This window comes from Vidua chalybeata, chromosome 7 (assembly GCF_026979565.1).
Source record: "Vidua chalybeata isolate OUT-0048 chromosome 7, bVidCha1 merged haplotype, whole genome shotgun sequence".
Classification (NCBI taxonomy): domain Eukaryota; kingdom Metazoa; phylum Chordata; class Aves; order Passeriformes; family Viduidae; genus Vidua; species Vidua chalybeata.
This window is the reverse complement of record NC_071536.1, coordinates 10,605,171-10,632,459: the sequence shown is the minus strand read 5'-3', so window position 1 is coordinate 10,632,459 and position 27,289 is coordinate 10,605,171. Positions and strand designations below refer to the sequence as shown.

Here is a 27,289-nt window from a genome sequence, read left to right as displayed (position 1 = left end):
TAAAAATTAAATTATTTGAATGGAGTCCAACTTGTAGCAGAAAAATAGGTATAGAATGGGTAGAATGGGGAAGGCCTTTTTGTTGGTGAGTAACATTTTTAGCAAGGAAAACAGTGTGTGCTGAAATAAGCTCAAAAGAGGAAACGGGAATACACAACGTTCCTGTGGCATTGCCTGGACAGCATTAGTATCACAGCAGAATGCACCCCTCACCGCTTCCATGGTGTCTGTCTGTAGACAAGGGAGCACTGATCCAGCTCGAATTAACCCATTGCTTTTGATGCCTTCATAATTTTGCTACCAGCTGTCACTACTTACTCATCCGTATAAAATCACTGGCATAATAATGTCATGCTGGGTGGAACAGGGGTAGTTCTGAGCACTCTGGTCAGACTTGTCTTGCCCTGAGAGGTGGGAAGTGCCCATGAAGGCAGCAGTGAGGGAAGGGAATGGGCTGGCTGGTGAGTGGCAGTGCTTGCTGGCATGGTGTGTCCCCTCACAAGACCGCTGAGGCCCGCGGGGATGGCAAGCCCCAACATCATGGCTGTTTCTTCATCACTTTGTCTGGAGAAATCCACACGCTTGCTAATTCCAATGAAATTCCAATGTGCTTGCTGATCATTGTGGGAAGTGTTTGAAATTATATTATTAAGTAGCTTACAGCAAAATAAAAAGGAATGACTGTGTGTTCGATGAATGCAAAGCAGCTTCCCTGCGGCCACCACAGCTCCAGAGTCATTTATCCATCTGGTGATTCCAAACCACTGCTCAGGGCTGCCTCACATTCTTCATCTACACTCACAGGTGTGCCCATTTTTGTTCAGCTGATTTGCATCTTTCAATAGATCAGACCCTGTTCTATCACTGGTATTAATCCTCAGCTCTGTGTTTGGCTCAAACTTTTTCTGTGTCACCTCTTTTGCCTGGGAGTGAGTGCAGTGCCTGCCCAGAGAACCATTTGTCTTCAAATATCTCTCCTTTGCTGTCTCCGAGATCGATTATTTGGCTGCATGCACATCTCCTTTGTCTTGAAAGACAAATCCTTCTGCTAGTTGAAAGAGACAGACATTAATACATGAGAAACTTTTATTCTGAAGTAGTGCTTTACCTAATGAGGGATTTCAGTAGAAACCAAACCTCAAAAATCTGTGAAGCATAAGGTTTTAGACCACATTTATATTTAGATGTCTGATGTGTTTTTCTGTTTAAAAGGAGCTTTTTTTAATAGAGCTGAAAGCTTTTTTAGTCGCTCTTTGATCTCTTTGCTTTTTTTTGTTGCACACTAAATTATGTATTTGTGGAAAGTGACGAAAATGACATATGCTGTCACTGGACAGCTCAGTGATTTGATGTGTATTACAAATCCATACTGTTGTTTGTTATTTTACAAAAGGGAAAGCTGTAAAAGATATGTGTTTTCTCTGATTAATATTGTCTGCATGTGTGTTACCCTATACATATTCTGTTTGGAAGATTTAGGCTACTGGTATAGTAGCACTGTGTGACATAAATAATAGATATTTTGCTGTAAATTAATGCTGTGGCTGAGGATGTCTGTGGTAACAAGGCAGTATTTGGTCAGATCCTTCCCTAGCATAGTACCTTAAAATTGAATTATCATCCTCAGGCATGTACAAAGCAGATGAAAACTTCTGTGGTATATTTCTTTTTTTTTTTTTTTTCTCCAGATGGGAGTAGAAGGCACAGATGAAGGTGCTTCTGGAGCTCAGCACTCTAGGAAGTTGGTCAGCTTTACCCTATCAGGTAAAAACCAATACTTCTCTGTGTTTTACAAATTATTGTCAAAAAAAAGTAAGTTGCTGTTCTAAATAACATCAAAGATGGAATGCTTTTCTTCATTAGCCTCTGTAGGAGCACACTCTAGTGGCTTGAAAGATGACGTTTCTTTAGAACTTCTGTTTGTTAAAAACCAGCCAGAATCATGGATCTCCAGGAGTGAAAGAAATGGATTTGATATATCCCAGCATGAGAAATTTAGGGAAATTTCCAGTTTGCACAAGGGACAGTTCCTCTCAGATTGAAGAGTGGAAAGCATAACTTCTAACTAAAATGTAGTCTGGCTCCATCACTTCGAAAAAAGCAATAGCTGAATAGTGGTTTAGAAAGGGAAAAAAATTTCACTTGTAACAGAGCTAAGCTGTCACTACAGTGAAATCGCTGTAGGGGTGCAGTCTACCAGCTTCACTTGTTTTGATTAGCACTTTATTCCAGGGAAATCTTGTGTGAGATGGAAGCATATTCAGCTCGAGCAAAGGCAGATGAAATTCACTTCTGGATCTTGAAGAGCTGACAATAAAAATGTGTAGAGATTGTAGAGGTAGAGCAGAAAAAATCCAGTTTTTTGAAGTGGCCTTTCAGCAGCTACCTGAGATAGAGCTGATAGGTTGTACAGACTCACACAGTGGACTATACAAGTAATTGCTTTGTGAATTCTGAAAAACCTGTTTTGTTTAATAGATAGTTGTGATTCTGCCTGACTCCCGTTAAATAATTTTGAAAGATGTGTTGACTGATAGGCTTGTGACACGTGTCCTGTAATGTTTTTGGCTTGTTAATTTACACATGACTCTATTTCATCATGTTTCTGCTGTGTGGCTTAATTCTAAATATTGGGTAGGATTCTTTTTTTTACCAAATCCACAGGCATGGCATTTCATTTTAGAGCAGTGAATTCTGCTGCATGTCTAAACCGTATGTGCCAGTTGCATTGCTGCATGCAGCATACTGGTGTACTTAATGGAAAAAGACAAATTTTGTGCTTCAGCAAACCTACAGAGAACAGAGAAATATTTTACAGTTAAGTTTAAAATCTAATATTATATTAAAAAGTACCTCTTTATTTTTCTTGTTGCTGAAGCTTGCACTGTCATTGAAGTCCTTTGTCATGACAATATGCTCCTGAGGAAATTATTATTTATTATTGTAAGTTGTGAGGGCTGCTGTACTGAGGCTTCTCTAGGAAAAATTTCCCTAGAAGCCTTTTCAGAAAACTTTGCCTCCTTTTACATGAGGTGGATTATCTGCTCTGTTGGGAGAAAATTGCATCATAGTCTAGAGCATACTTGGTAAGATACACTTATCAAAGACTGAACTTTTGGAAAGTGCCTTTTCACTGCATTACATACAGTTTTTTATCTCCTCTCCTCACCCAGAAACAAAACAAGTACTGTGTGATTAATTTTGGGCTGTTTCTGTTGGGGTTTCTTTTTTTTTTTCCTTTGAGTGGAAATACCTTAGATACCTTACTGAGAAAAGTATTTGTAGGTGAGCTACAAGTTTATGCTTTTTGTTTTACAAGTAAGTGAAGGCTCAAATGTAAATGAGGATGTTGATACCTTTCTTCCTTATATTCTTTTGGGAAAACACTTGATTTCCTGCTGTACACTGGATCCAGTTCATGTGTGAGTACTTTTAACTTGCTTTATTTAGTAATCTATGGTGAATTGATTTCCTGGGTAATATTTTAGGAATACACTACTTTGTGAACTAGCTTTTATTTACTCAGTTCCTTTTTCCTTCCTTCTTGTTTTGCTTTATAGATATTAGAGCAGCTGGACTTAAAAAAGGCATGTTCTTCAACCCTGATCCTTATCTAAAGATGTCCATTCAGCCAGGCAAGAAAAGTACATTTCCTACGTTTGCTCACCATGGCCAGGAAAGAAGGTCGACTATCATCAGTAACACAACTAATCCTGTTTGGCACAGAGAGGTAATGTATCCCTTTTGGGAGCTGTCTGCCAGCTGATGCAGCATACCAGGCTTGCATTCTCTCTTCATGCATTAGGCCTTACTCTCTGAAAGCCATGAGCTTATTTTGTAGCTAGTTATTTAAAGTGACACAGAAATTCTAGTAATTTTAGGAACCCTGTTGGTGGATAGAAACAGTTATTGTCTGCTTATTAAAGCTGAGTATTTAAGCTGCTGGCAGTTCATTCCCTTCTCTGCTAAAAAAAAAGCTGAACTCACTTAGCCACCCTGTTGATTTCTTCAAACTGCAAAGATAAATTAATTAAAGTTGGATTATATGTTGTGAGAAGACTCTTTAAGAGAAGTTACATTACATGAACATTTATGCTTAGTGATTGCAATAACTGTTCTTTTGGAAATGGTGTTTTTGTGGTGCATAGCAAGTGACAAATTTTCAGTTTTGTCAGGCTAAGGGGATGCTCTTTGATGTAGCCCCTGCAAGCTACACCTTGCAGGAAGGAAAACTCAGGAAGATGTTAGAGCACCACTCAGCAAGGGGGCAAACAGGTAGTCTGGCAGAAACCAGTTTGCCAAATGTGTTTGTATTGGGTAAACTGTGCACATCCCATGGAAGGAAATCAGTCCCACTGCTGTCATGGAATGCAAGAGAGCCATGTCTGTGCTTTTGAAGATAAATGTTTATGTGGCAAAGTGAAACTGCTGACACACATCCATAGCCCTTTCAGGACTGGCAAGCCTGTACTGTGGTGAATGTTACTGTATTCTTTGGGAAAATGAAAATTGAGTAGGCTTTGGGAAATGTTTCCACAAATCATAAAGCAAACAAGGAGTGAAGCAGAACTGAGCAGGGCCAGCATTAGCACTGCCCTGGGGTGCTTGGTTGTGGGAAAGACTATAGATGTGAATAGTCCTAAAGTCTTTTTAAAAAAACAAAGTTCAGATCTCTGCACTGATTCTTCAGCTTTCTATCTGTCTGTCCATCTAGCCAGTAGCTAGAAAGAAAATTTACTCTTTTTATCCCCGCTGTTTTTTCCTCCTCCAGTTTTCCTTGGATTTGAAGCATATTAGAAAAGAGATAATGTTCCCTGGTGCACACGTTGTATTAGCTTGCTTTAGCTGCTGGATCTTCCCTTTAGCAATGCTCTGACAACAGCAGTTATGATCCCATTACATATTCTGTCCTAGTGGTGCAGGATTGATTCTGTTTTACACCTAATACTTTCTGCAAAGTAATTTGCAATATTATAGCAAACTGAGAATGACACATTTTTAAGTTCTGTTTATCAGAGGAACCCAGTTGTGACAGTTGCTCAGCATGAGGAAGGGATTTTATTCCTCAGCCATTTTAATTGGTTTTTTTGAAGATGTTTATCTGATGTCTACAGCTGAACTGAAGAGCTATTTCTCCTCTTGTTCATTGTTCAATGTATCTTTGGCTACCTAACCAACCACATGTGTATTAGGCATTGTGCACAGGTGGTTTGCTCAGAGGTCATAAAGGTGGCAGATAGTAAAAGAATAACCAGATGACCTTGTTTTTTCTGAGTAGGTTATGCCATACTTTGCTTGCTTATTTGGAATATCTTAAAATCTAGGTGACAAATACAAATTTTGACTTCCTAAGCTTGTTTTCTAAAAGGAATTTATCGTTACACTGTATGTACGTGTGTGTGTCTGCCAACATGCTTGCTTAACATTTGCCCTGTACCACTTTTGAATCTTTTTGCCATCTTTGGGCAGACTTGACAGAGCAGTACAGTAAGAGATGAAGTACTCACAAAATGCATGAAAATGAAAGCTGAAAAGAGTAACTGTGTTAATGTTCTCATGTAGGGAAGGGTGGAAAAATGATTTTACCAGACATCAAGAAATCTTCTGTAAATTAGTACCATATTGTTTAAAGGCCCCAAGTGCAGGAAAAGGTTCTCTTGGAGTTTGCTGGGAAGATTTGTCAATGGTGGGGCAAAACTCCATAGAAAATTCTCCTCTAGTAATGCTGCTCCTGAATGTACTGTATACACATTGCCCTTTTGACTTCCTGTCATGCATACAAAACATGAATGCCAAGCATGGTGTTGGGAGGGAAAGTCTTGTGAGCACAGCCTGGAGTGAGACACTTACTTCCTCCTGCATGGACCTGACAGAGTGCAGCCAGGAATCCTTCACTTTTTGCTTTCCCCTATGCAAATAGAAGCAAGCAGTAGGATACATGGTGCTCTACTTTCAGACATAGACCCTGAAAGTGCTTTTATCCAGTACAGTTTCTTACTGAGCAGTTCTTTTCAAGGAACTGTGAAAGGGAATGGGGAACAGTAAAAAGCTGGTTACATATGCAAAAATTCTTTAATAAATGATGTTGACATTTTTTGCCATGTGGAAACTGCTGTCGTCAGTCATTACTTTTTGGAATTCGCTGCACATTAGTAGTAATTAAGTACATTCTTTGTGAATAAAGGTGTATTGATATGGTGTCAAATATGTTCTTTCCTTCCAGAAATATTCTTTTGTTGCACTTCTAACAGATGTCCTGGAAATTGAGGTTAAAGACAAATTTGCCAAGAGTCGTCCGATCATCAAGCGCTTCCTTGGGAAGTTAACCATACCTGTTCAGAGACTTTTGGAGAGACATGCAATTGGGTAAATGAATACATTCTTAATGCTAACTTGTTTTCAGCAGGAGGACTCAGCATCTAGGACACTGAGAGCAAAGAGCAGCCTTTCTGGCTTACTGGTACAGAGCAGCAAATTTTTACTACATGTGTACTAAGAAATATATTGTAATTTTAATAGCTTTATTGCCTGACTGGAAAACAGCAATGTTTCTAGCCCTGTCCTGAATACATGTACCCACGTTGTGTTGATGCGTGTCTTTTTCTTTCAGCTTAATTTCTTTACATAAAAAATGGTATTCACAAGAAACATTACCCTCTGCTAGCTTGTCAAGAAGCAAGGCATTTTCACAATACTACATGTTTGTGTGCAAATCTTTTAGAAGAAGCAGGTATAATTGACTGACTTCTTGTACAGCTGAAGTCTTTTTCATTATCAGTTCACTAATCAGAGATGTAATATCCCTTCAGTGAATTGGCCAGAACTGCAAGGCTGTGACTCCTTATTTTTCAGAGGACTTCTAGTACTACACAATTAAAATTGCCTGTTGTTATGAATAGCTCACTGATGGGACTCAAAGTTCACCCGTTGTGCATGCCTTTTTTAAAGGCCCTGCCTCAAAGTTTGCTTCAGTTAGTGTCTCCATTGACTTTAAAAAGCCACAGGATTAGGCCCATGAGGTATCTGGGTGAAATTAAATGCATATTTTCTTCTTTAACGCTTAAGGGCATGGCAGTGTCATCACATTTATACCAACTGGCCTCCTTTTACACAGATATTCCCCTCAAAGTAACAAGCTGCATAAGGGGAGAAAATAAAATTCAATTTGAAAGCAGTTTTCAGCTTTACATTTTCAAAGTGTTGTATACACTTGTAAGTAAAGGAAGAATAAAATTGTAAGAGTAGCTTAAAATTTTGATAATACCTTCTGACACAGAATTTATTAAAAACATTTTTTAAAAAAGCTTGTCAATTTGTTTTGTAGTGGTATCTAAGAACAGTGCAGGTATATACACAATATAATTTTCTAAGAATTGCCTCACATTGAGTTTCCACAAACTGTGTTTGGTTGAACAAGCAGCTTTTTCTAATAAATTTGCCCACTCCTATACATGCAAAAACAACACCGTTTCAAAACCCAGTGCAGGTTTTTATTTCCTTGCTAAACACCAAAATATTTTTCTGCTCTGGATTCCTGGTGCCGTGATTTGTGTAAATCACCTCTTTGCTATGTTCATTAATTCTCACCTCTGGTATTTCAGACCATTATTCTGTTTTCTTCTCTGAATTTCAGTTCTGTATATTTGATATATCAAATCTTTGTAGGAAAGGAGAGGCAGCATAAGATGTATGTATTAAGAATATGGATATTTGGTTGGTTTGCCACACTTCTGTTAAATTAATTCTTTTGCATCTTCCTCTGTGGTATACCTGTCCATTTTCAGTTTTTGTGTAAAGACAGACAATATTTCACCAAAGGTTTTGCAAAGTAATGTAGTGGTTAATGTAGATGTGAAATAGTAATGTACCAAATATACAATTATAACTTCTAATGCTCTTGCTTTTTTTTTTTTTTTTGGGTCAAGCAAGTATAACACCATCATTTTGGTGATGTCAAGGATGATTCTTAAGGAATGAAAAGATGAAATCCAGAACCAGCCACTTTTAGATAAATTCTGCCCCACTTTTAGCTGTAGTCAGAGCTCACAAGCTTGTGTAATGAAATGGCCAGTGGCTTTTAAGTTCCTGGAAAACATGATAAATGAGCATGAGAATCATCTGGAATTGATTCAGCTGAATACAGAGAAGGCATGATTCATAATGTGGCTTCATCTATTCTTGAATGGTGTGGAATAATATAAAACTTATGTAAAAACTGGAAGCCTCAGATACCTAATGGATGACTTGTACTTGGAGTACAGAGTGAGGAGTCTGTGACAGGTCCTGGAGACACTACTGCAGAGATCTGGTATCCTGTGGGCTATACAGCAGGGTGAAGAGGGGATGCTGCCTGTCCACTCAGGGCTTTTTTTTCCCATAAAAGTTTATGCAAACTGCTGCCGCTTACTTCAGTAATTATTGCATTTGTTTTATTTTGCAGTAGGAGTGCTTCCAGTAAAGGAAAAGTGTTAAGCTGTGCCTAAATAAATATGTACAGCCTGGGATCTGATCCAAAGTCTCAAGCTGATACAAGTGTCTAATCTAGTCTCAGCCCCATTGAATTCAGTAACTCTTAAGAACATATGTAAAGATAAATTCAAACATTAATAGTTTTACTAAATCAGAATGTAGAAGTGCTTTGTTGAATGTGAAAAATTATGATGTAACTATTTGTGACTTTTGTACATAGTAAAAACCACAAGGGGGCAGAAAGGTTTTGTTAATTGTAAAACAATGTTGGGGAAAGGAGGAGGTTAGGAGAGGGGGACCTTTGCAGTTTGATTTCTTTAGAACTTAAGATATTTAGGGATGTATAAGAATTGGTGGGGCACAATCTGTATTTGGAATTGATCCAACATAGTTTTTTAGGCTGCTTTATCTGTTAACAAAAGGTATTTTACACCATTGTTGGTGTTTGTGCTTTTCCATGCAAACCAGAGTATATGGCCAATTTTAAGACCATAATAGGAATTAAATACTGAAAACATGAAGCCAGCAAAATTTTTTAAAACCCAATATTTTTGATTTTGCAGAGACCAGGTTCTCAGCTATAATCTTGGCAGAAGGCTCCCAGCTGATCATGTTAGTGGGTATCTCCAATTCAAAGTGGAAATCACATCTTCTGTTCATGAAGGTGAGAATTAGTCAATTATCTGGATCTCCAGCTAGTTGTATGGAGAGAGTTTCTCTGTATTTCTGTGTCCAGGCTTTTCTGTTGTTGAGGACATAATATACTTTCTCATTTGTATATGGTCCCTCTACTACAGATTTTTTGTATTGGGATTCAAAATTTAGATATGGCAGGTACTACCTTGGAGATGGCAGTTCCAGAACCACCAATGCTTAGCATATTGTTTTGGATTTTCTTGGATAGATTCTAAATGAATCTGCTTATGATTCTCATTTTATGCTTGGCAGTACTCTGTCTTTTGAAAGCAATATGGGAATCCTTTAAAATCCTTTAAAAAAACCCTGCCCACCTCTTAATTTTTCTATATCTTACAAAACAGTATAGAGTTATACATGAAAAATTCTGTAACTGCTGTTCCAACACTGTAGATGCCTCTGTTATTTTGATTGAAGTTTCTTCCCTTAGTTTTCTGATTGAACTAAGCAAGCGTCTTCAAGGATGTGTATTTTTATATAATGTAAGTAGAATGAACTATGTGTTCTTGCTGCTCTGTGTTTCACCTTCATTTGAATATCAATATGCTTTCTGTCTCTGCAGATGCTTCACCAGAAACAGTTGGGACTTTGCTAGGAACCAACTCTGTAAATGGAGACTTGGGGAGCCCCTCTGATGATGAGGACATGCCGGCAGGACATCACGATACATCCACAGTGTGTTCCAATGGCCCAGTCTTTGAGGAATCTTCTGGAGACACAATCCTGAGACACTCTTTAAGGACTAGTAGGACTCTGGAGACAGACCAGGATGAGCTGACCTCTGGTGCTTCAAGATCATCCCCTCCCAGAGGTCGCCAGGACTCACTAAATGACTATCTCGATGCAATAGAACACAATAACCATCCCAGGCCAGGGACATCTGCCTGTGGTGACCGTCCACGAGGAGCCTCCCCAAAACTGAGGAGTAGCTTTCCTACTGACACAAGACTTAATGCCATGCTTCACATTGACTCAGATGAAGAGGAGCACGAGCTGCATCAAGACCTGGGTTTTCCATCCTCTTTGGAAGATGATGGTGGTTTAGTAATGCTTAATGGTGCTACCAGAAACGTTGAAAGAAATGAAGTAAGTTCCTCATCAGATCAGGTAATGCCAGGGCCTGCAGAGAGTGAAAGGGTTTCAGCCTCTGATGCTCCTTTGCCATCAACTGATGACCAGCAAGATTCTCTCCCAGAGCTTCCACCTCCAGAGGAAGGAGGCGAATGCCTGCAGGGCTCTCAGGCTGAAGCCCCAGCAGAGCAGGCTGGCAGCGAGTCCTCTGCCCCTCCGGAGGCAGAGCAGCCTCCCGGCAGTGCGGACTCGGGAGCTGCTGAAGCTGCAGGTGGGAGCAGAAGGGGCGTCAGCGAAACCGAGTCCATCGACCAAGGCTCGGAGCCTTCCCAGCTGTCGTCAGAGACGGAGCAGAGCGACCCCGCTCGCACCGAGAGCGTCAGCGAGGCCAGCACCCGGCCCGAGGGGGAGAGCGACGCCGAGGGGGCCGACAGCTCCTGCAACGAGAGCGCGACCGTGCGGCGCTCCTCCGTGGAGATGCGCTGCTCCTCCTGCGAGAGCGCCAGGTTCCCCGAGACTCCAGCCTTCTCTCCCCAGGAGGAGGAGGAGGAGGAGGGAGCCTGTGCCCCCGAGGCAGCTGCGGCGGAGCCGGGTGCCGAAGCACAGGACTCTGCGAGCGCTGCTGGTTCTCTGCCCGCGGTACAGTTACCTCAGGAGGAGGCGCAGGAGGCGGAGGCAGGTGAACTGCAAGACCAAGAGGAAGCAGAAGAAATCTGGCAAAGAAGAAGAAGCCTGCAGGCAGCAGCTGCCCAGAGCCAGTCTCAGGATGAAGAAATGGAGGGAGCACAGGCAGCTTGTGAGGGTGCCACAGCACCGCTTGAAGGAGCTACTGGAGGTAACAACTGCAGGAGGCACTTTCTGGAGTGACCTTACTGCACCTGAAAACAAAGGTCGTTAATTTTTCAATTTCATTATCTTTCAAGATTTTTTTTTTTGTTCCTTTGAATTTATTTCTTTCTTCAAGAGACTCTTGGGGGTTTACTTTAAAATTGGATGTATTTTAATTCTTGAGAGTGTAGTGAGGAGGATGAAGAGGAGGAAAGAATTCCACAATACTACCCTGCTCACTAATGAAAATGGTAACGAGGGATGAAACTCCCCCCAAAATATGAAATGCAAAATAATATTATATTGCGCTCTTTTCTTTTAGATGTTTTATATTAGCATTAAAACATAGGGGTAATCAAAAGAAAGGGGAATGGAAAAATAGTCATATTTTGTCAACTTCAGGCTCTTTATTTTGCTTTTCCCAGTTCCTTCTCTGTACAGATGGATCCTAGCGCACTGGAACCTTGGGGGGAGAGAAATGTGTTACCCAAGTTAACACTGTAAAACCTACTGATTTAAAAATTATTTTTACAGCTGAGAATTTTCTGTGTCACTAAAATCGCTGAAAGTAGAAATGTGTCCCAATGAATTGATTCCAAGCAACTTTAATAATAGATTGATTATCTGTTCATTTTCTTCAGGGACTGAAGCATATCCAATCAAGTGGGTTTCCAAATGCATCTTTTTCATAACATACCAAGAGCTATATATAAGCAATAATTTCTTCTCTTCATAAACAGTTTATTGACTGGAAATAATAATTTTGGTATTTATTTCAAATCCTGTCAATATTTTACAGCATTTTCTAGACATTTGGGATGCTCTTTATTAGGTGTCAGGTTACATTGTGTTTTGCAAATCAGTTTGGCTGCAGCAAGGAAGGACAGTGGACAGTTCCACCTCCCACTCTTAAGGTTTTTGGGGCCAGGTGGAGCTTTGTCCTGGGATATGGCTGAGGCACAGGTTGTTTCCATGCCCTGACTTGGGCTGCTCACAGATGGATGCAGCACATCCCAGAGGTGATGTTTCCAGGACCAGGACGTCCCAGAGGAATCACTTGCCTAGAACTGTCAGCATAACGTACTTTGACTCCAAGAGCAGATGACTGTTAGATGTATCCCGAGATATCATAGTTCTGCAGAAGCTTTAACACAGCTTGCTCAGTTCAGAGGCAACTCTAGGGCTTCCCCACATTGACTGAAAAAAGTAATTCATGTGTGTTTTGATCCCAGGTTCTCCTGCCAATGGCCATCAGCCCTTGAGGTCCCTGCCTTCGGTGCGTCAGGACGTTAGCCGGTACCAGAGAGTGGATGAGGCTCTGCCACCAAGTGAGCTTCTCCATACTTTAACTGGGGGATAAACTGCCTGTGTCTCATTACTGACAGTTCATTACATTTCCTTTTTGAATGTTAGAGCTGAGAATGAGCAGCTGAGAAGTTGGAAGTGAGGAGTGATGATGGTTGGGTCCAGTGTTGTTGTTGTGATAATTACACCTGGTGCACACAGACTTGCTGAGTGTCACTCTTGCAGAGACAGTGTTGCCTTTCCTGTGTGCAGTGCACAGGGGCAGGAAGATGAGGTGATGGTGCTTGTGAGGCACTGTGAGCTGTCAAGCACTCTGAAATCTCTGAATACTGCTTGTGTGGTAATGATTTACAAAGGAATATGCAACATCTTTCATATCTGCAGATTAATTTACTGGTGTCTGTGCTTTCCTTGCATTTTTTGAGGCAGAGTGAAGATTTTATATTAAAATAAACCTGGACATTAAGCAACAGTTAGATGAGCCTTAAGGAACAAATGAATTGTAATTTCTCTAATGCATATGAAAAATACATTGCTCTCAATTATTGAATTTATTCATGTGCTTAAACTTTGAGAAGTGAAAATCTATTAAGTATTAGGTATTCAAAGAAAGGACCCCCCTTCCCCCCCTCAAAAAAAAAAAAAAAGCTACACAACTGATAGGCAAACATTGCTTTAAACCAAATATGCAAAAAAATAAAAGTAAATTCAGACCCACTGAAGTCTGTGGCAAAGCTCTGTTACTTTAAAGGAGTCAGGAATTAAGTTATTTAGTGTAAATTGAACAGATCTGTATTTCCCAGTGTGGTATGGGACTGTGTTTGCTCTGTAATTGGAGCAAGTAACTGGAAGGAGCGTGATAGCAGAACACAGATATAACTGTGTGTGCAAAGCCAGCATGCTGATATGGTTGTGCTCCCTGCTGGTTCTGTTATAATCAGATTAATCCTGTGTGCAGATCTTTGAGTTAATTAACTGCCACCCTCTTATACCAGTTCTGCGTTTTACAAAACTGTGTCTGGGAGACAAATATTTCAGAAATGCACAGAGATATCTAGTCCAGTTCTGTGGTTTCAGAAGAAAACTATACACTACAATAACTACTTGGAAAAACTGCTGAAATATTCGTGGGAAAAGCTTTGGCTGTGTAGTATTTTAACATTTCTGCCATTTGCTTGGTTTCTGCATAGTCATGCATGTCATGATGCATGTGCACATCACCCCGTTACAGTCATAGCCCAATACAGTCTCTGTGTTAATAAATAATTTGCTAATATAAATAGTCTACTAATCATTACATAGGTTCAATTTTTTTTCTCCAAAGCTCTGCTTTCAGATATGTGACAGGTTTAATATTTTATACTAAAAAATTAGAGAAAATATTAAAGATATGATTTTGGGCTGTAAACTGTAATTTCTTTTTAATTTGGGCTGTATTCTAATTGTTGTTTCACCAAAATTTGAAAGTAAGGAAGAAAAATATGTGTATTTCTTTTAGTCTTGTGTTATGTCCAGTTAAAGAACAGGAGAAAGAATTTAAACATTTATTTCTGCCTATAATGTGCAACAATATGCTCCAATTCCTATGTTCCTGGGGAGAAAATTAATAAAGCTTGATGAATGACAATTTTGCAATAGCTTCAGCAAGCTATTTGTAAAACATTTGAGTAATAGTGCTTTGATGGAATGTAGCCTAATATAGGAACATATCAGAAGACAGCCTTGTCCATCACAACACTGTTGCAGATGGTTTGCTTTGGAAGCCATTGCCCACGTGTTTGAACTTGTGTATTTTAAATTAAGTGCAGAAAAAAAAAATAGTTTTCTTCCTCAAGAACATGCTACAGAAATGGTGACTGTGTCAGAATTGGGCATATACATGACAAGAAAAATCCCAACTTATTATACAGTGGTTTAGGGCTTGACAATTAAGAGGATATTGAATTCACAAATGTAAACTGTTAGAAGGGTTTTTTTTTTTGTTTGGGTTTTTTTCCTAGTGAAAATTCTGTTCTTCCTGGAATACTTGAGTGTTTTATTTTGTTTACAAACACTGTTTTAAAAACTTGAATGTTTTTATTTTGTCAGCAGATACTACTTTCACTTAGACTTGCAATATAGATAGTCTCATCCAGACACCTTCTGAGCTCTCAAAGACTGTTGTGCTAAATCGTTTGCACATTTGCTGTACTTGCAAGTGTCTGTGATTCAGGCATGTCTGTTTCTGTACAGTTGTGTATTTTTTATACACATAGGTATATGTCTATGTTGTAGTAGTAATTATTATTATTATAGAGACTTGAAGCAATAGATGGAGTTACAAAAGTGATAGAGCTCAAACAAATCAATGAATAAACCCCAAGCCCTCCATAGTTTACAGTATTTGGTTGCTCCTTAGACTGGGAGGCTCGAATTGACAGCCATGGACGGATTTTTTACGTGGACCATGTGAACAGGACAACAACATGGCAGCGACCCACAGCTCCCCCAGCCCCACAGATTCTGCAGAGGTCCAATTCCATACAGCAGATGGAGCAGCTGAATCGCCGGTAAGAATCACCCTTGGTGCTTGTGAATTCTGTGTGCTTGCAAAACTGCATTCACTATTGCAAGACTGAGCATGGAGACAAGGCCACAGCTGCTCCCACTGCTGGCCTTAGGTGGTTCTTTTTATGTGGCTGTTGCTTTTAGTTTGCATGTGTGTTTCCAGGACTTTTGTGTTCCACCTGTGATCTTAAGCTATGTGACCAAAAATAATACATCTGATGATGGTTGTCAGAAATTCAAAAGGCTATTAATGCAGAAATCAGAGGTCAATATGTATTAACCTATATGGCAGAAAATATGGGCAGGCTCCCTCGGAGCTAGAATTGGGTCATAGTTACCATATACTATATGTAAAGTCCAGTTTTCCAACCCTAGGTACCAGAGCATCCGAAGAACAATGACAAATGACAGGCCTGAAGAGCACACAAATGCCGTGGATGGAGCTGCAGAGGAAGCTGAATTTCACCATTCTAATTCAGGTAAAAAAAAATTAATTTTTTATCCCTTCTCCAAAGAAGGGACCACTTATCTCATAGATGATTTATTGAGAGTACATAAGGCAAACCCTAACTTCTTCCTCTGAAAGTCTGTGTGAAAATGAAGCCATTTGTTTTCAATGCTGTCTAGTTTTGAAGGTTATGACTCAGCCTGCTCAATATGCTGAAGAGAAGATTGTGAGATTCAAAGCACTTTTCTGTCAGTACCAGAGTGGTTTAGAGAGCAGGACACTTGCAGTGAAAAAAACCATAAAATTGTGTGGTCTGGCTTACAAATATTTTGACTCTCCTAATGCAGTTTGAAATAGTAGAATGTAGAACTAGAATGGGCTTCAGGCAGTCATTGACTACATTGCTGTAGATAGATTGGGTGAGCTGTTCCTAGGCCATACTTGCCAAATGCTGTCGCATGAGTTCTTATATTCTCCACTTGAGGGACATTCTTTAACTTTTTTAGACAGTCTACTCATTATTCTTCTTATAACATAGCCTTGAATCCATTGCTTCCTAGTGTTCCCTTGTGACTTCTGGATTTAGGTCTCAAATTAGGTTTTTGGCCTACTCAGGATTGTCTTGAGTTGGTCTTCAGCTTCTGAGGAATATTTCAGAAAAGCAAATAAAGCTGTGACTCTGCTGTACTGAAGAGGTTGTGGAAGTGTCTTACATAAAAACTATCTTTTAAATCTGTGATAGCTGTGGTCTACATGATTAATGTTCATCTGATGGAGAAGTGTGCACATACTGCAATGTGTAAAAAAGAAAGAAACTGAAATGTAGATGGCAGCACACATTTTAGTGTAATATCCAAGAAGACCAAATCTGAACTTGCAGTTTTTCATTTACATTAAAAATACACTTCCAAATGTCTTCAAAGAGAATTGGGGACAACAGTGTTGCCATTGTAGCAAACACCACTCAATATATTTTTGCTTCCTTCCTGGTACTGAAGAAAAATCAGGGCACTTCTGTAGTTGCTAGGAGAAGACACAAATGTTTATTGGAAGTTGTAACTTGAAAGGTACTTCCTTGGCAACCTACTTCTTACTTACATAAGCTGCTTCAATACTGTATCAAGACTGGGGCAGATTTATTGTTTGTTTTTTAAGAAGGAATAAAATATTTATAAGTGTATAATGACTTTATATCCATTAGTTATCATTTAAAAAATAACTTACCTGCATACAGCTACAGTATAGCAGTGCAGACATGCCATGGGGACTTTATTGCATCTTATATACAGGCACAAACTCCATAGCCCAAATAATGGAATGTGATTTTTTTTTAACAGTTGTTTAACAAAAGCCACAAGTAAATGTTACTAAACTAAAATTGTAATATTCTCAGAAATTTCAATGTTATATTAGAAGAAATTTGGGTGCACTTATGTGGACAATCCTCAGTAAATCTGAAATAATTGTGTACTTAATGCTTTCCTTGCTTGTGTGATTCACATCAATATAGTTGTTTGCAGGGATGCTTTGGTAATAACTGCTGGAAGTCTTTGTCATTTACTTTGCTCTTAGATTTTCGAAGAGAGAACGTGCTGCCTCACTCTACCTCCAGATCCAGACTTACTTTATTGCTCCAGTCTCCCCCTGTGAAATTCCTTATCAGCCCAGAGTTCTTTACAGTGCTGCATTCTAACCCTGTGAGTATGGTGGCTACTGCTCAAAGACTTTCGTAAATACGTGCTTATAAATGCAGTTGTTTTGTGTACAAATACACTGCTCAGTGTTTGATGATAAGGTATTGGTAGTACATAGGGAGGCTAGATTCAGTCATCATTATCCCCTGAAATTATTGTGCTATCAGGGACATCATAGCTCTGCATGATAGCAATTTTTATTTTCCACTCAATTCTTCATCTTTCTTATGATACAAAATTATTTGTTTATGGAAGCAATAGCTTTCTTGCTGTGCTTTGCATAGGGTGAGACACAATTCTAGGAATGACCTTGCTGCTTAATGGCAATATTGGTTTCCCCCAAATTGCCTGGTTTATATCAAAGTATATTAGAGGTCACACTGAACGAAAAACCATCTTAATATATATATTTTCCTTTTATGCCTGTTCTTCAGTGCTTCTTTTTGCATAGGTTCCCCCCCCTCAGTGTTTCTTTGTGTAATGGGATTTATAGTGTAAGGAGAAGCAATGGAATGAGTAACTTTTCTTCTGCAGGCTCACTTACAATGAACAGGGCTGTCTTTTGTGGCCAGAATGGTTTTCTCTTTGAAAAGCCTTTGCTGTTGTGTGTTTTTCAGAGTGCCTACCGCATGTTTACAAACAACACGTGTCTGAAGCACATGATCACCAAAGTCCGGCGGGACACCCACCACTTTGAGCGCTACCAGCACAACCGGGATCTGGTGGGCTTCCTCAACATGTTTGCCAACAAACAGCTGGAGCTGCCGAGGGGCTGGGAAATGAAACACGACCATCAGGGCAAGGTAACTCCACAGGGCTACGAAGGCCTTGTGTTCATCAGTTTCTGAGATCAAGTGGATTGACTTGAGGTAAAACGGATGGTCTGGGACAGCTCCGGGGAGGATCACTCTGGTGGTTGTGTATTGCTTAGAAGGAAAGAGATGGTATGGACCAGGTTTCCTTAAGAGGTATTAGAGATCTTAAAATAGTTTCAAGTCTCATTGATTTTTTTTTAACAGGTATCAATTTTCAATTTCCTAAAAAAAAAAATTTGATATCACTTTTACAGTTGTGATGTAAGTTTTAATGTAACTTTAAGCTAGTGCATCCTCAGTATCTGAAACATTATATTTTGTGTAGACAACAGGAGGGTTAAAAATAGGCTATGATTTGTATGTGAGGAAGTGATAAGGCTTATCAGTTTATTAGGACTACTGGCATATTTAGCTTCTTGGTTCTTACATTTATCACTCTCAATGTGGTTAGCTGTGAGAGTCCATATAAATAATGATCTTGTTGCTTAGAAAGATTAGACAATTCTAACTGAAGGGTAAAAATACTTGAGGGTTGTTTCCTAGATTTTTTAAACTCTGAAAAGCACTTAGTTTTTTCATTAGGCACACAATTAGGAACGTGTAAGTCTATTAATGTTGTTCTTTGCCTCACTGTTTTCTGTTTTAAGTCATTCTTGTTCTGTTAAGTTCTTCAGAGGCCAGTTTTCTCCTGAAGAATAGCGCAATTTTCAATTTTCTTTAATATGTGCTCCATAGAGAGAATTAGACCTTTGGATTTCTGGGTTGGTATTTGGTAACAGCGATGCTACCAAAATATTAATCAAGAAGAGGAAGCTCTGAATAATTTCCTGCTGGGATTTCTTCACTTTGAATTAGTCTTAGTGTTGCTCATTTTCATCGTTGTCTGTGTCACAAGTGCCACTTGTGGGCAGTGGAAAAGCCTGTTCAGCACTTCAGAGAGACCATGGCCAGTACATGGCAAGACCAGTGCTTGGGGAGACCAAACTGAAACTGGACCTGCGTTTATTAAAGCATAAACCTAAAAAGTAGCAAGTAGAATTTAGCCATAACACAATATATAATTGTTTCCTTTCCTTAACTATTCTTCCCTACTGAGAAGAGGTTTTCCTTTATTTTTTCAAGTATATCACAGTGAGACTTGGCCCTCTTTGTGGGCTGTGTTCCAAGGTCAGCTGGGGACTGCCCACCTCTGAACTCCCTCCAGAGCTGCACAGCAAAGCCCAGCTGCCCACTCCTCTTTGGCTCCTCTGTGCATCCCCTGCAGGTGATAATATCTTGCAGTCCTCCCTAAAAGGTCTGTGACCACAGTGTAGTTTCTGAGGGGCATTACAGATGATCCTTCATCAGTCACTGACCACAGGGAGGCAGAAAGCCATTGGAAAATGTGGTAGCAGGAAGCATTATACAGGCTTACTAGGCCCCTGAGCTGAGCTTTGAGATTCTGCCTTGCAGTGTCCATGTGCATACACACAGACATCGTACAGGTAATGCATTTGTGCAGTGTGCATAAGCACATGTCTGTATTTTAAAGCCAGATGCAAGTCTTTGTGCTTTTTAATTAGATCTCTGCAAGATGTGCAAATACACAGGAAGTTATTAGAGCACATTTCTGGTTTTTCTCTCTAAAATTAAAGAAATCAAAGTAATTGATTAATGAAGTCTCCAATAGGAAGAAAAGGTATTTTAGCAAGCTTCATAGGTTTTAACTGGAAGAATAACTAGGGCAACTATTCATGTTTAATGGGCTAAATATAGTTCTGGCACTACCTATTTTATGTCAGTCTCTTCAGGCATTGTAGATTTATGGATTATAGCTGGGCAGGAGTTATGAGAGGATTTTTTTTGAAAGGATATTGTGAACCACAGTGTATTTTGAGCTGTGTGCCAGTGTCCAGATTAGCCCAAAGCATTGAAGATCCAATGGTTATCTTCACCAAAACTTCAAAGTGCTAATTTATGCTTTGTTTTGAAGTAGGCTACTACGAACTGGCCTGCAACCATACATATTTAATAAGCTATGATTGTCTTTATCTTCATGTCTAAACTGAGCTATTATTTAAATAGAATGCTGTGGAACACTGCATGCAATACTAGAGTGCTGCATTAGCTCAGAACTGAGTGGTGCAGCTTTAGGGGTACTACCTCCTTTATTGAATCAGAATTTTTCTAATAAGTGATTTGCAGTATGGTGTTGACTTAATGAAATCAACCTGTGTTTTGCTCCTTTACATCTTATAAATGTACACAGACTAGATAAAAGAGATAGGAGGTCTTAAAAAAAAAATCCCCAAACCAATCACTTGCTAGTAAAGTAGGTAGATCTTACCAATCAGGAGAAAAAATTTCAGAAAGACTGGCTGTGTTCCAGCAGTCTTTTCCAGTCATCTGCCAAGCCCCAAATATAAATTTCATGATTGTTTTCATTCTTTCTCACTGGTTTTGTATTCTCTAATCTGTATACTTGTGCTGCAGGGTGACATCATTGTTTGTCAAGGTAAACAAGTCCTGCATCAGGCTCAGATGTAGCAATTAAAATTTCATTTATTGAATACACTTTACAGTGTTTGAACTGTGAAACTCTTTCACTTGCATATCTGTGACTATATCAGATGGCCAGAACAGGGTTCTTACTGCTCAGATGATGGGATTCCTTCCTTGTAGGCACAAGCTACAGGTACAGGTGATTGCTGTTGGGGCTACAGGAGGATTGGTACTCTTTTCTGGAGAACTTAAAGGGTTCTGTAACTGTGGTGTCTCTCCATATGCTTCTCCTTCCTTGGGAAATGGAAGTGTGAACATTTTCTCCCACTGCAGTCCATAATGGCATTTAGTTGCTGTATAGCATGCCACACTGGTTTGTCTACCTACCTTCACAGCAGTCAGAAGAATTGCATTTGCTCTGGTCTGGTTTTCCCAATCTGAAACAATGATTCCATGAATACTAGAAGCTGGTGTTGCTGCCAGAAAAGTGGTTCTGCTCTCCTCTCATCCCTGGTGAGCTGACCGAGGTTATAGGAGCCAGCAGGGATAGGGACAAACAGAGAGCAATTTTAGCCTGGACCAGAACCTCTGATGGGTTCACTGCATGGCTACACAAACACTTGTGCCAGCACAAGGCAGGAAGGGAACACGGGATGAAACAAGTGGTCAGGAGGAGGAAAGATGAGAATGTTTCTTTTGCTGACACCACAAGAATAAATTGTTTGTGGAACTGTGGTCACTGGTAGCCAAACACAGAAATGGCTCCCGCAGTCCCTGACCACCTCTCTGCTGGTCCAGATTTTTTGATTCCTCAGACCAGATGTCACTTTCCTGTAATTCTCCTGCTCAAAACTGAGATTTTTTTTTTTTGCCACTTCCACATGTTTCCAGTATTGTGACAGAAAACGCGGAGTGTGTTGAAATAGAACAGTGTTGGTTTCCAAGTACAACACTGGTGCTACAAAAAGTTTAAATTTCAGGGCTTAGAAACCTTTTTGATTCAAATTGGGTAGAATTTTAGGCGGCTTTAATTTTCCAGGATACATGTCCCTGTGACCTTGTTTTCAGCAAATGGTTGACTGGCCAATATGTGGTTGTTCTCATCAATTGCCTGATGTAAATTTTTTGTTGCCATCATCTTTGTGTTGTTAGTTGACCTTTCTTTTTGGCTTTCAGAGGTCTTTTTTTTTTTTTTTTGTTTGGGATGGTGCTTTAGGGTTTTTTTTTTTTGCATTTTGTTTTGGTTTTTAGAAAAAAATATCAGTGAACTTTAGAATAGTTGTAGCAGAAATACGGCAAAAATGCCTGTTGGTCTGTAATCATCACTGGATGCAAGCATACACTTGACATACATACAGCCAATTGTGTTCATAATTATATGGTAAATACTTCACAATGGGTTTGCCACTTAATGACACCTTTTTAGATGCTTATAAAAGAATGAAAAGGAGAATACACCAGGATTACTTGTATTAAATATTTAAGTCTTCTCTTCTTGACAGTCATAATAAAGCTTCCCACTTCTGATGCTTGTCAGATGAGAATTTCAAAGGACTTTATAGACACGAACAAAGTAAGACATTAAACAGTTCATCCCTTTGGGTCGGATGGAAAAGTGTTGTCCTCCTTCTGCAGAAGGGAAATGGAAGTCACAGTAACAGACTTTCCACAGCCCCACCTGATCGAATGAAACCTGGATCCCAAACAGACATTAACCTCAGACATAATGAATAAAAAAAGCGTTGATGAATGTCTTCTGTGTCCTTCTGTAGGCTTTCTTTGTGGACCACAACTCGCGCACCACGACGTTCATCGACCCGCGGCTGCCCTTGCAGAGCAGCAGGCCCACCAGTGCGCTGGTCCATCGGCAGCACCTGACCCGGCAGCGCAGCCACAGTGCTGGGGAGGTGAGTGGGGTCTGGGCCTCCTCCTCGGGAGCGCTGCCATCCTCTTCCACGTATTCCATGTGGGGAGGAGCATGACTCTTCTCTCACAGTGCACCAGTCTTCTGTAAGGATTTATTATATTTTCTGCTAGCCTTTGTTGCTTTTAACATGTATGAATTCAGAGGAAAAATATCAAACACGAGTTTTTCTTATTTTGAATTCGCAGTAACCCCACTTAACCACAGGAGAGCATCTGATTACAGATTGCTGATTGCTGTATCTAGTCTTTCACTGACAAACTGTGTATTGTCTAGCATGGTGTCTGCTGAGTGTGATCATATGTAACTGTGCAAAATAAGAGGGGGGAAAAGATGCATGTGTGACTATACATCTAGTTCTGCATCTTTCCCATGAAGTGTAAAAAAATCATACCACATACAGCTTTATCAGACTGTTATATGCCTTTGAATATGTATTTCATCTGTACTTTCTGTTCAGAAGTACATGGAAAACACTATTTTGTTATGTTTTTATGCACCATTTTCACTGGCAGGCCCCATATTGTTCTTGTCACTTATACTTGTAACCTTGTGTATGTGCAGTGACTTGGACTTCAGTTGTACTTCATTTAAAAACCTCCATACTGTTGGCTGTAGGTTGTCTTTTCAGGAGAGGGCTATTCTGTGCCTGGAACTAAAAATAATACAATTCAGAATAGCAAGAGAAATGCTCTGATTTATCCTTTTCTTAGCTCAATCTTGTGGCAGATGAAGGTCTGCCAGGCCTCTGTTTTAGAGCAAACATGAATCGTGTCTGCCACTTCTCTAACAGGGCTTCCACTGAGCTGCGGCAAGTGCCACAGCACTGGCTGCATGTCTTGTCACATCCTGTGTGAACATGGCTTAGTCAGCCCTCGTCCAGTGTCAGGTATATTTTGCAAGTGGTTTTAAGTAGCATTTTCCATCAGTTCGGTGATGTTGTGTATAAGGCAAGAAGCTATATGCCTTCATATAGCTATTTAGATCTTGAATAGGGTAAAATATTTCTGTTGTTATTCATTGGTAGCAGAGCAGAAATAGTTTTTTTCCTTGACTTTACCCAATATACACCCAAATTATCTTTCTTCAAGCAGCATCCAGTAGCTTTGCACTTAAAACAGGTATTTGTGCCATGTTATTGAAGTTGTCATTGCTACAAAATAAGTATAGTTTATCCAACAAAAATGGTTGTATATATTGCACATACAGAGTCAAAATGCTTACCTGTCAAAATGTCTAATTCCATCTAGATACATGAAATTTCTTAAACCATGTTTCTGTGTGCAATTTTAAAAGTGTTTCCTTGATATTGTTACAATTGTAGCTTGAATTGAGTTATAATTCCAGATATGAATATCAAGCATAGCAATTCAATACAGTATTACCATTCTAGGATTAATGATGCAATGATGATCTTTTATGTATGTATGAACCTGAACACCACTTTTTCCTCTGCACTTTAGGGCTTATGTATTGCATATTGCATAATTGCATTTTTTTCCTATTTTTAAGCTATTGCATAAAGGAACTGTACATTATTGCAAAAGATGAGTACTTAATGGAAAAAAAAAAACAAACAAAACTTTCTTTGGCTTTAACTTGCCATGAACTTTGATGTTTTGAAGCCACTGACCCAGTTTTTACAGGGAGATGCTCTAAAGCAAACATGAACCAGTGTAAGGAATGCCTTTTTAGCTAAAGCTGAACTACAGCGTGAAGCTGGAGCTAATAATAATGGCATTCCTTTTCCAGCACATTGCCTAACAGGAAATAATTCTTCATTTTTCTGAAAGAATATTATGAGAGAGCAAAAAGGTCTCGGGAGTTATCTTGGGACTTTTGCTGCTTTGTGTTTTCAAAGATTGGATTCAAAAGCAACCTTGTATAATTATTTGATCTTTTGCAGTTAGATGTTTTATAGATCTTTGAAGCTTGGGAGTGCAGTTCAAATGCTAACAGTTACATGTAGGCAGATAAATGGAGAAGTAAACAAAGAGGTCCAGCAGGATGAAAAAGAGGTTGACCAAATGTTTTATAGAGATAAAATGCTAAATACTGAGAAATGTCTGAAACCTCATGATGCAGTAAACTGCAGCAGTTGCCCTGACATAACAAATGCCTCTAAGAACAATTTTATTTTGTGGTTCTACCGTAAAAATTGTTTATATGCAGTTTTTTTAAGTCCAGAAGGTACAGGAAAAGCATAACAGTGTTTCTGAATTATTCTAGGAGCCATATTTTTACCAATTTTGGACTTGTTTGACTTGCCTGAATGTGAACTCATTTCTTTATTCTCCTTTGAGGCTTCAGCCACAAACTTTTTTCCACTTCAAATTTAGGGAAACTGCATTCATGCAGAGAGGTAATAGAGGTGCTAATGAAGGAGCAGAATTTGGTTTCCAGAATGTTTTGTATGGATCAAGATGTCCATTAATTACAAAAGACAAAATTAAATTACAAAGTCAAAAAATGTATCCCAGTTTTAATTTTTTGGTCTCTTTTCAGAATGGGACTGTTTAAAAATAGCAGTGCATTTTGCATCAGTTTTGATTCTTCCTATTAATGGGCCCAATATGCTAAATAATGTTTTGCTAGTACCTGTCCTAACAGCTCAGCTGCTTCCTGCTGCAGTGGTTACTGGGGATAGTGATCAAGCAAAGCCTTGACGTACGTGCTTGGTTTCAAGCCATATAAATTCTCACTTTTCTGTACCCGAGTGCTTGTGCTGGCACAGACACTCACTGTGGTTACTTGCATGTTTTCAGGTCGGAGAGGACTCCCGTCATTCAGGACCCCCAGTTTTGCCGAGACCATCCAGCACATTTAACACAGTCAGCAGAGCTCAGTACCAGGATGTGGTTCCAGTGGGTACGTCAGCATCCAGCCTCTGCTCGGAGGAGTTCTCCATCACTGAGGGTCATGGCCCTGTGCACTGCTGGGGTTTCCATTCACTTGGGATGGCTAGAGATTGCCATTTGTTATGGCTTCTGTCCATCAGCATTTCCCTACTGTTCAGTTGGAACTTTCAGAGCTGGAATTATGCAGAACCAAATAACTGATGTATTTTACCTTCCTAGCTCACATTCTCTGTGTGCTCACAGGATGAACTGAAGCCAGGGAGTTAGATTGGGTCCTAATTGAACTCCATGTATTCCCAGAGATTTTTATGTTTTTTTTCTTTTCCACAACTTGTGAGCATCTATTTTGGCAGGATTACAGAAAGTGTTAATCAGCTTGGAATTAGCCATTAGCTTAACTTCTGTTCTCAGTTACATACACACACAATTACAGACTTCTGTGCCACCACATACAGAATGTAGCTTGTTAAATCTAACAGCTGTCACATTGTGCTAAATCAAGATAAAATAATCCGATTAACTCTAACTGGCTCTTTGTACTGTGTCATGTTTACTTGAAAACCTCTGCCTGTTTAAATCCTCCCCCTTGCCATGGACATGGTGTGCGTGCTTCACAGGCTCAGCCATTAATGAGGATTTGATACGGGTGTTTCCAATGGCTGCTTAATCTGTGAGAATAGACGCAGTGAAAACCAAGGTCCCTGCAATTTTATACTAACAGTAAATATTCTGGTTTGACCTTAGCTAAGAGTGTGAGTGCTAAAATATAATAGAGATTGCTAACACAATTATAGCTGTTAGCAGTGGAAGGGATATGTCTCAATGAGATTTGGTTCATAATCGTAAGAAGTGTGTTCCTTAAAAGACCGTGGAATTGGTGGCCTTACATATGAAAGTATTAACCCAATACTTCTAAACTTAAAACTGTGAAGGTGAAGTGTGTCATTATTGTTGAAGACTCAAAAGGAATGACATCCTTTGTTTTGGGATCTCCTTGTTTCAGCATGGTATTTTTGTTAATATTTTCAGCTTACAATGACAAGATAGTTGCATTTTTGCGGCAGCCCAATATCTTTGAAATTCTACAAGAGCGCCAACCAGATCTTACCAGGAATCATTCACTCAGGTAAGAAAATTAGTGAAGTTTGCTATTTCCATTTCAGTAAAAAATGTTAATTACAATTAGCTACTTTCATTAGTTAACAGTGTAACATAACAGATTGTAGACTTCTGGTGCATTCAAACATATTCATAAAGCTGTAGGAAATAGTTGTTTACTGTATTTCTGTGTAACAGCCTACTATAACAAGGTTGATGAGAACAGAGGTAGGGTTTAATTATCAAATAAAAGTACCTATAAGGAAATGTTTGGAACAACTGGCGTAAGAGATTTGCTGATGTCTTCCTAATGTGCCAAGACAGCTGGATGGCACAGCAAATGTGCCCATTCATTCAGCTGAGAGCATGAGGCAGAATGGCATTTGGATTTGTCCTTATCTTTGCAAAGCACATTTAGAGAAAGGCTGTTCTGACCTCATGATGTCTGGAGGTAATCTTATATCAATCAGAATGATTTGATGTCTCTCCAAAATTTACAAAATGGAATATCTACAGATTTTTGCACAGTGCAACAAGATCTTAGGAAGGATGATCTTTGTTGTGTGGTTGTTGTAATGCCCTCATATGTTTAGACTTGGAAATGGAAACACCAACAACTTGGATAGTAGTGACTAGAACTGAAATGAATGTGTCTGTTCTTCCTTGGACACTACAATTAAAAGATTGGTTTGATTGTTGGCAGCCTGTCCTGTGCAGTGCTGTGTTCCAGAGGCCTACCCACACTGGCTGGCATGGTACTCATTTTTCTTCTGTTCTGTGTTACTTACTGATCCCTTTTCCTCTGTGTCCTTCAAGTTCCCAAACTTCAACAAACTGCTCTGTTTTGCAGTTTCCCCATGTGTCGTATAACAAGTTTTGTGATGTGACTTCTGTGTTAAAGATGTGGTTTACCTTCTAAAGAAATCCTAGCTGCCAAACCTGAAATAACATACTAACAGAATACAAGCTCTCTAGAAAATACAGCAGAAATCTACAGTTCTCAGCATGTCAAAACACTTGTGCCCATATCACTGCAGGCAAGTTTTTCCCACCAG

At 39.5% G+C, this 27,289-nt stretch overlaps 1 protein-coding gene across 1 annotated transcript in view; it reads left to right on the top strand.

Annotated features, from left to right (window-relative positions):
- The window catches only part of HECW2 (HECT, C2 and WW domain containing E3 ubiquitin protein ligase 2), a 143,136-nt gene that overhangs the window by 86,678 nt on the left and 29,169 nt on the right, over positions 1 to 27,289 (top strand). Inside the window, exons 5-17 of the mRNA XM_053947323.1 lie at positions 1,689 to 1,764; positions 3,561 to 3,730; positions 6,224 to 6,366; positions 9,033 to 9,133; positions 9,728 to 11,071; positions 12,297 to 12,392; positions 14,768 to 14,918; positions 15,292 to 15,395; positions 16,937 to 17,061; positions 17,676 to 17,861; positions 22,127 to 22,261; positions 25,044 to 25,146; positions 26,166 to 26,262. Of these exons, the coding sequence (XP_053803298.1) occupies positions 1,689 to 1,764; positions 3,561 to 3,730; positions 6,224 to 6,366; positions 9,033 to 9,133; positions 9,728 to 11,071; positions 12,297 to 12,392; positions 14,768 to 14,918; positions 15,292 to 15,395; positions 16,937 to 17,061; positions 17,676 to 17,861; positions 22,127 to 22,261; positions 25,044 to 25,146; positions 26,166 to 26,262 (2,831 nt within the window). The remainder of the gene's footprint in view (positions 1 to 1,688; positions 1,765 to 3,560; positions 3,731 to 6,223; positions 6,367 to 9,032; positions 9,134 to 9,727; positions 11,072 to 12,296; positions 12,393 to 14,767; positions 14,919 to 15,291; positions 15,396 to 16,936; positions 17,062 to 17,675; positions 17,862 to 22,126; positions 22,262 to 25,043; positions 25,147 to 26,165; positions 26,263 to 27,289) is intronic.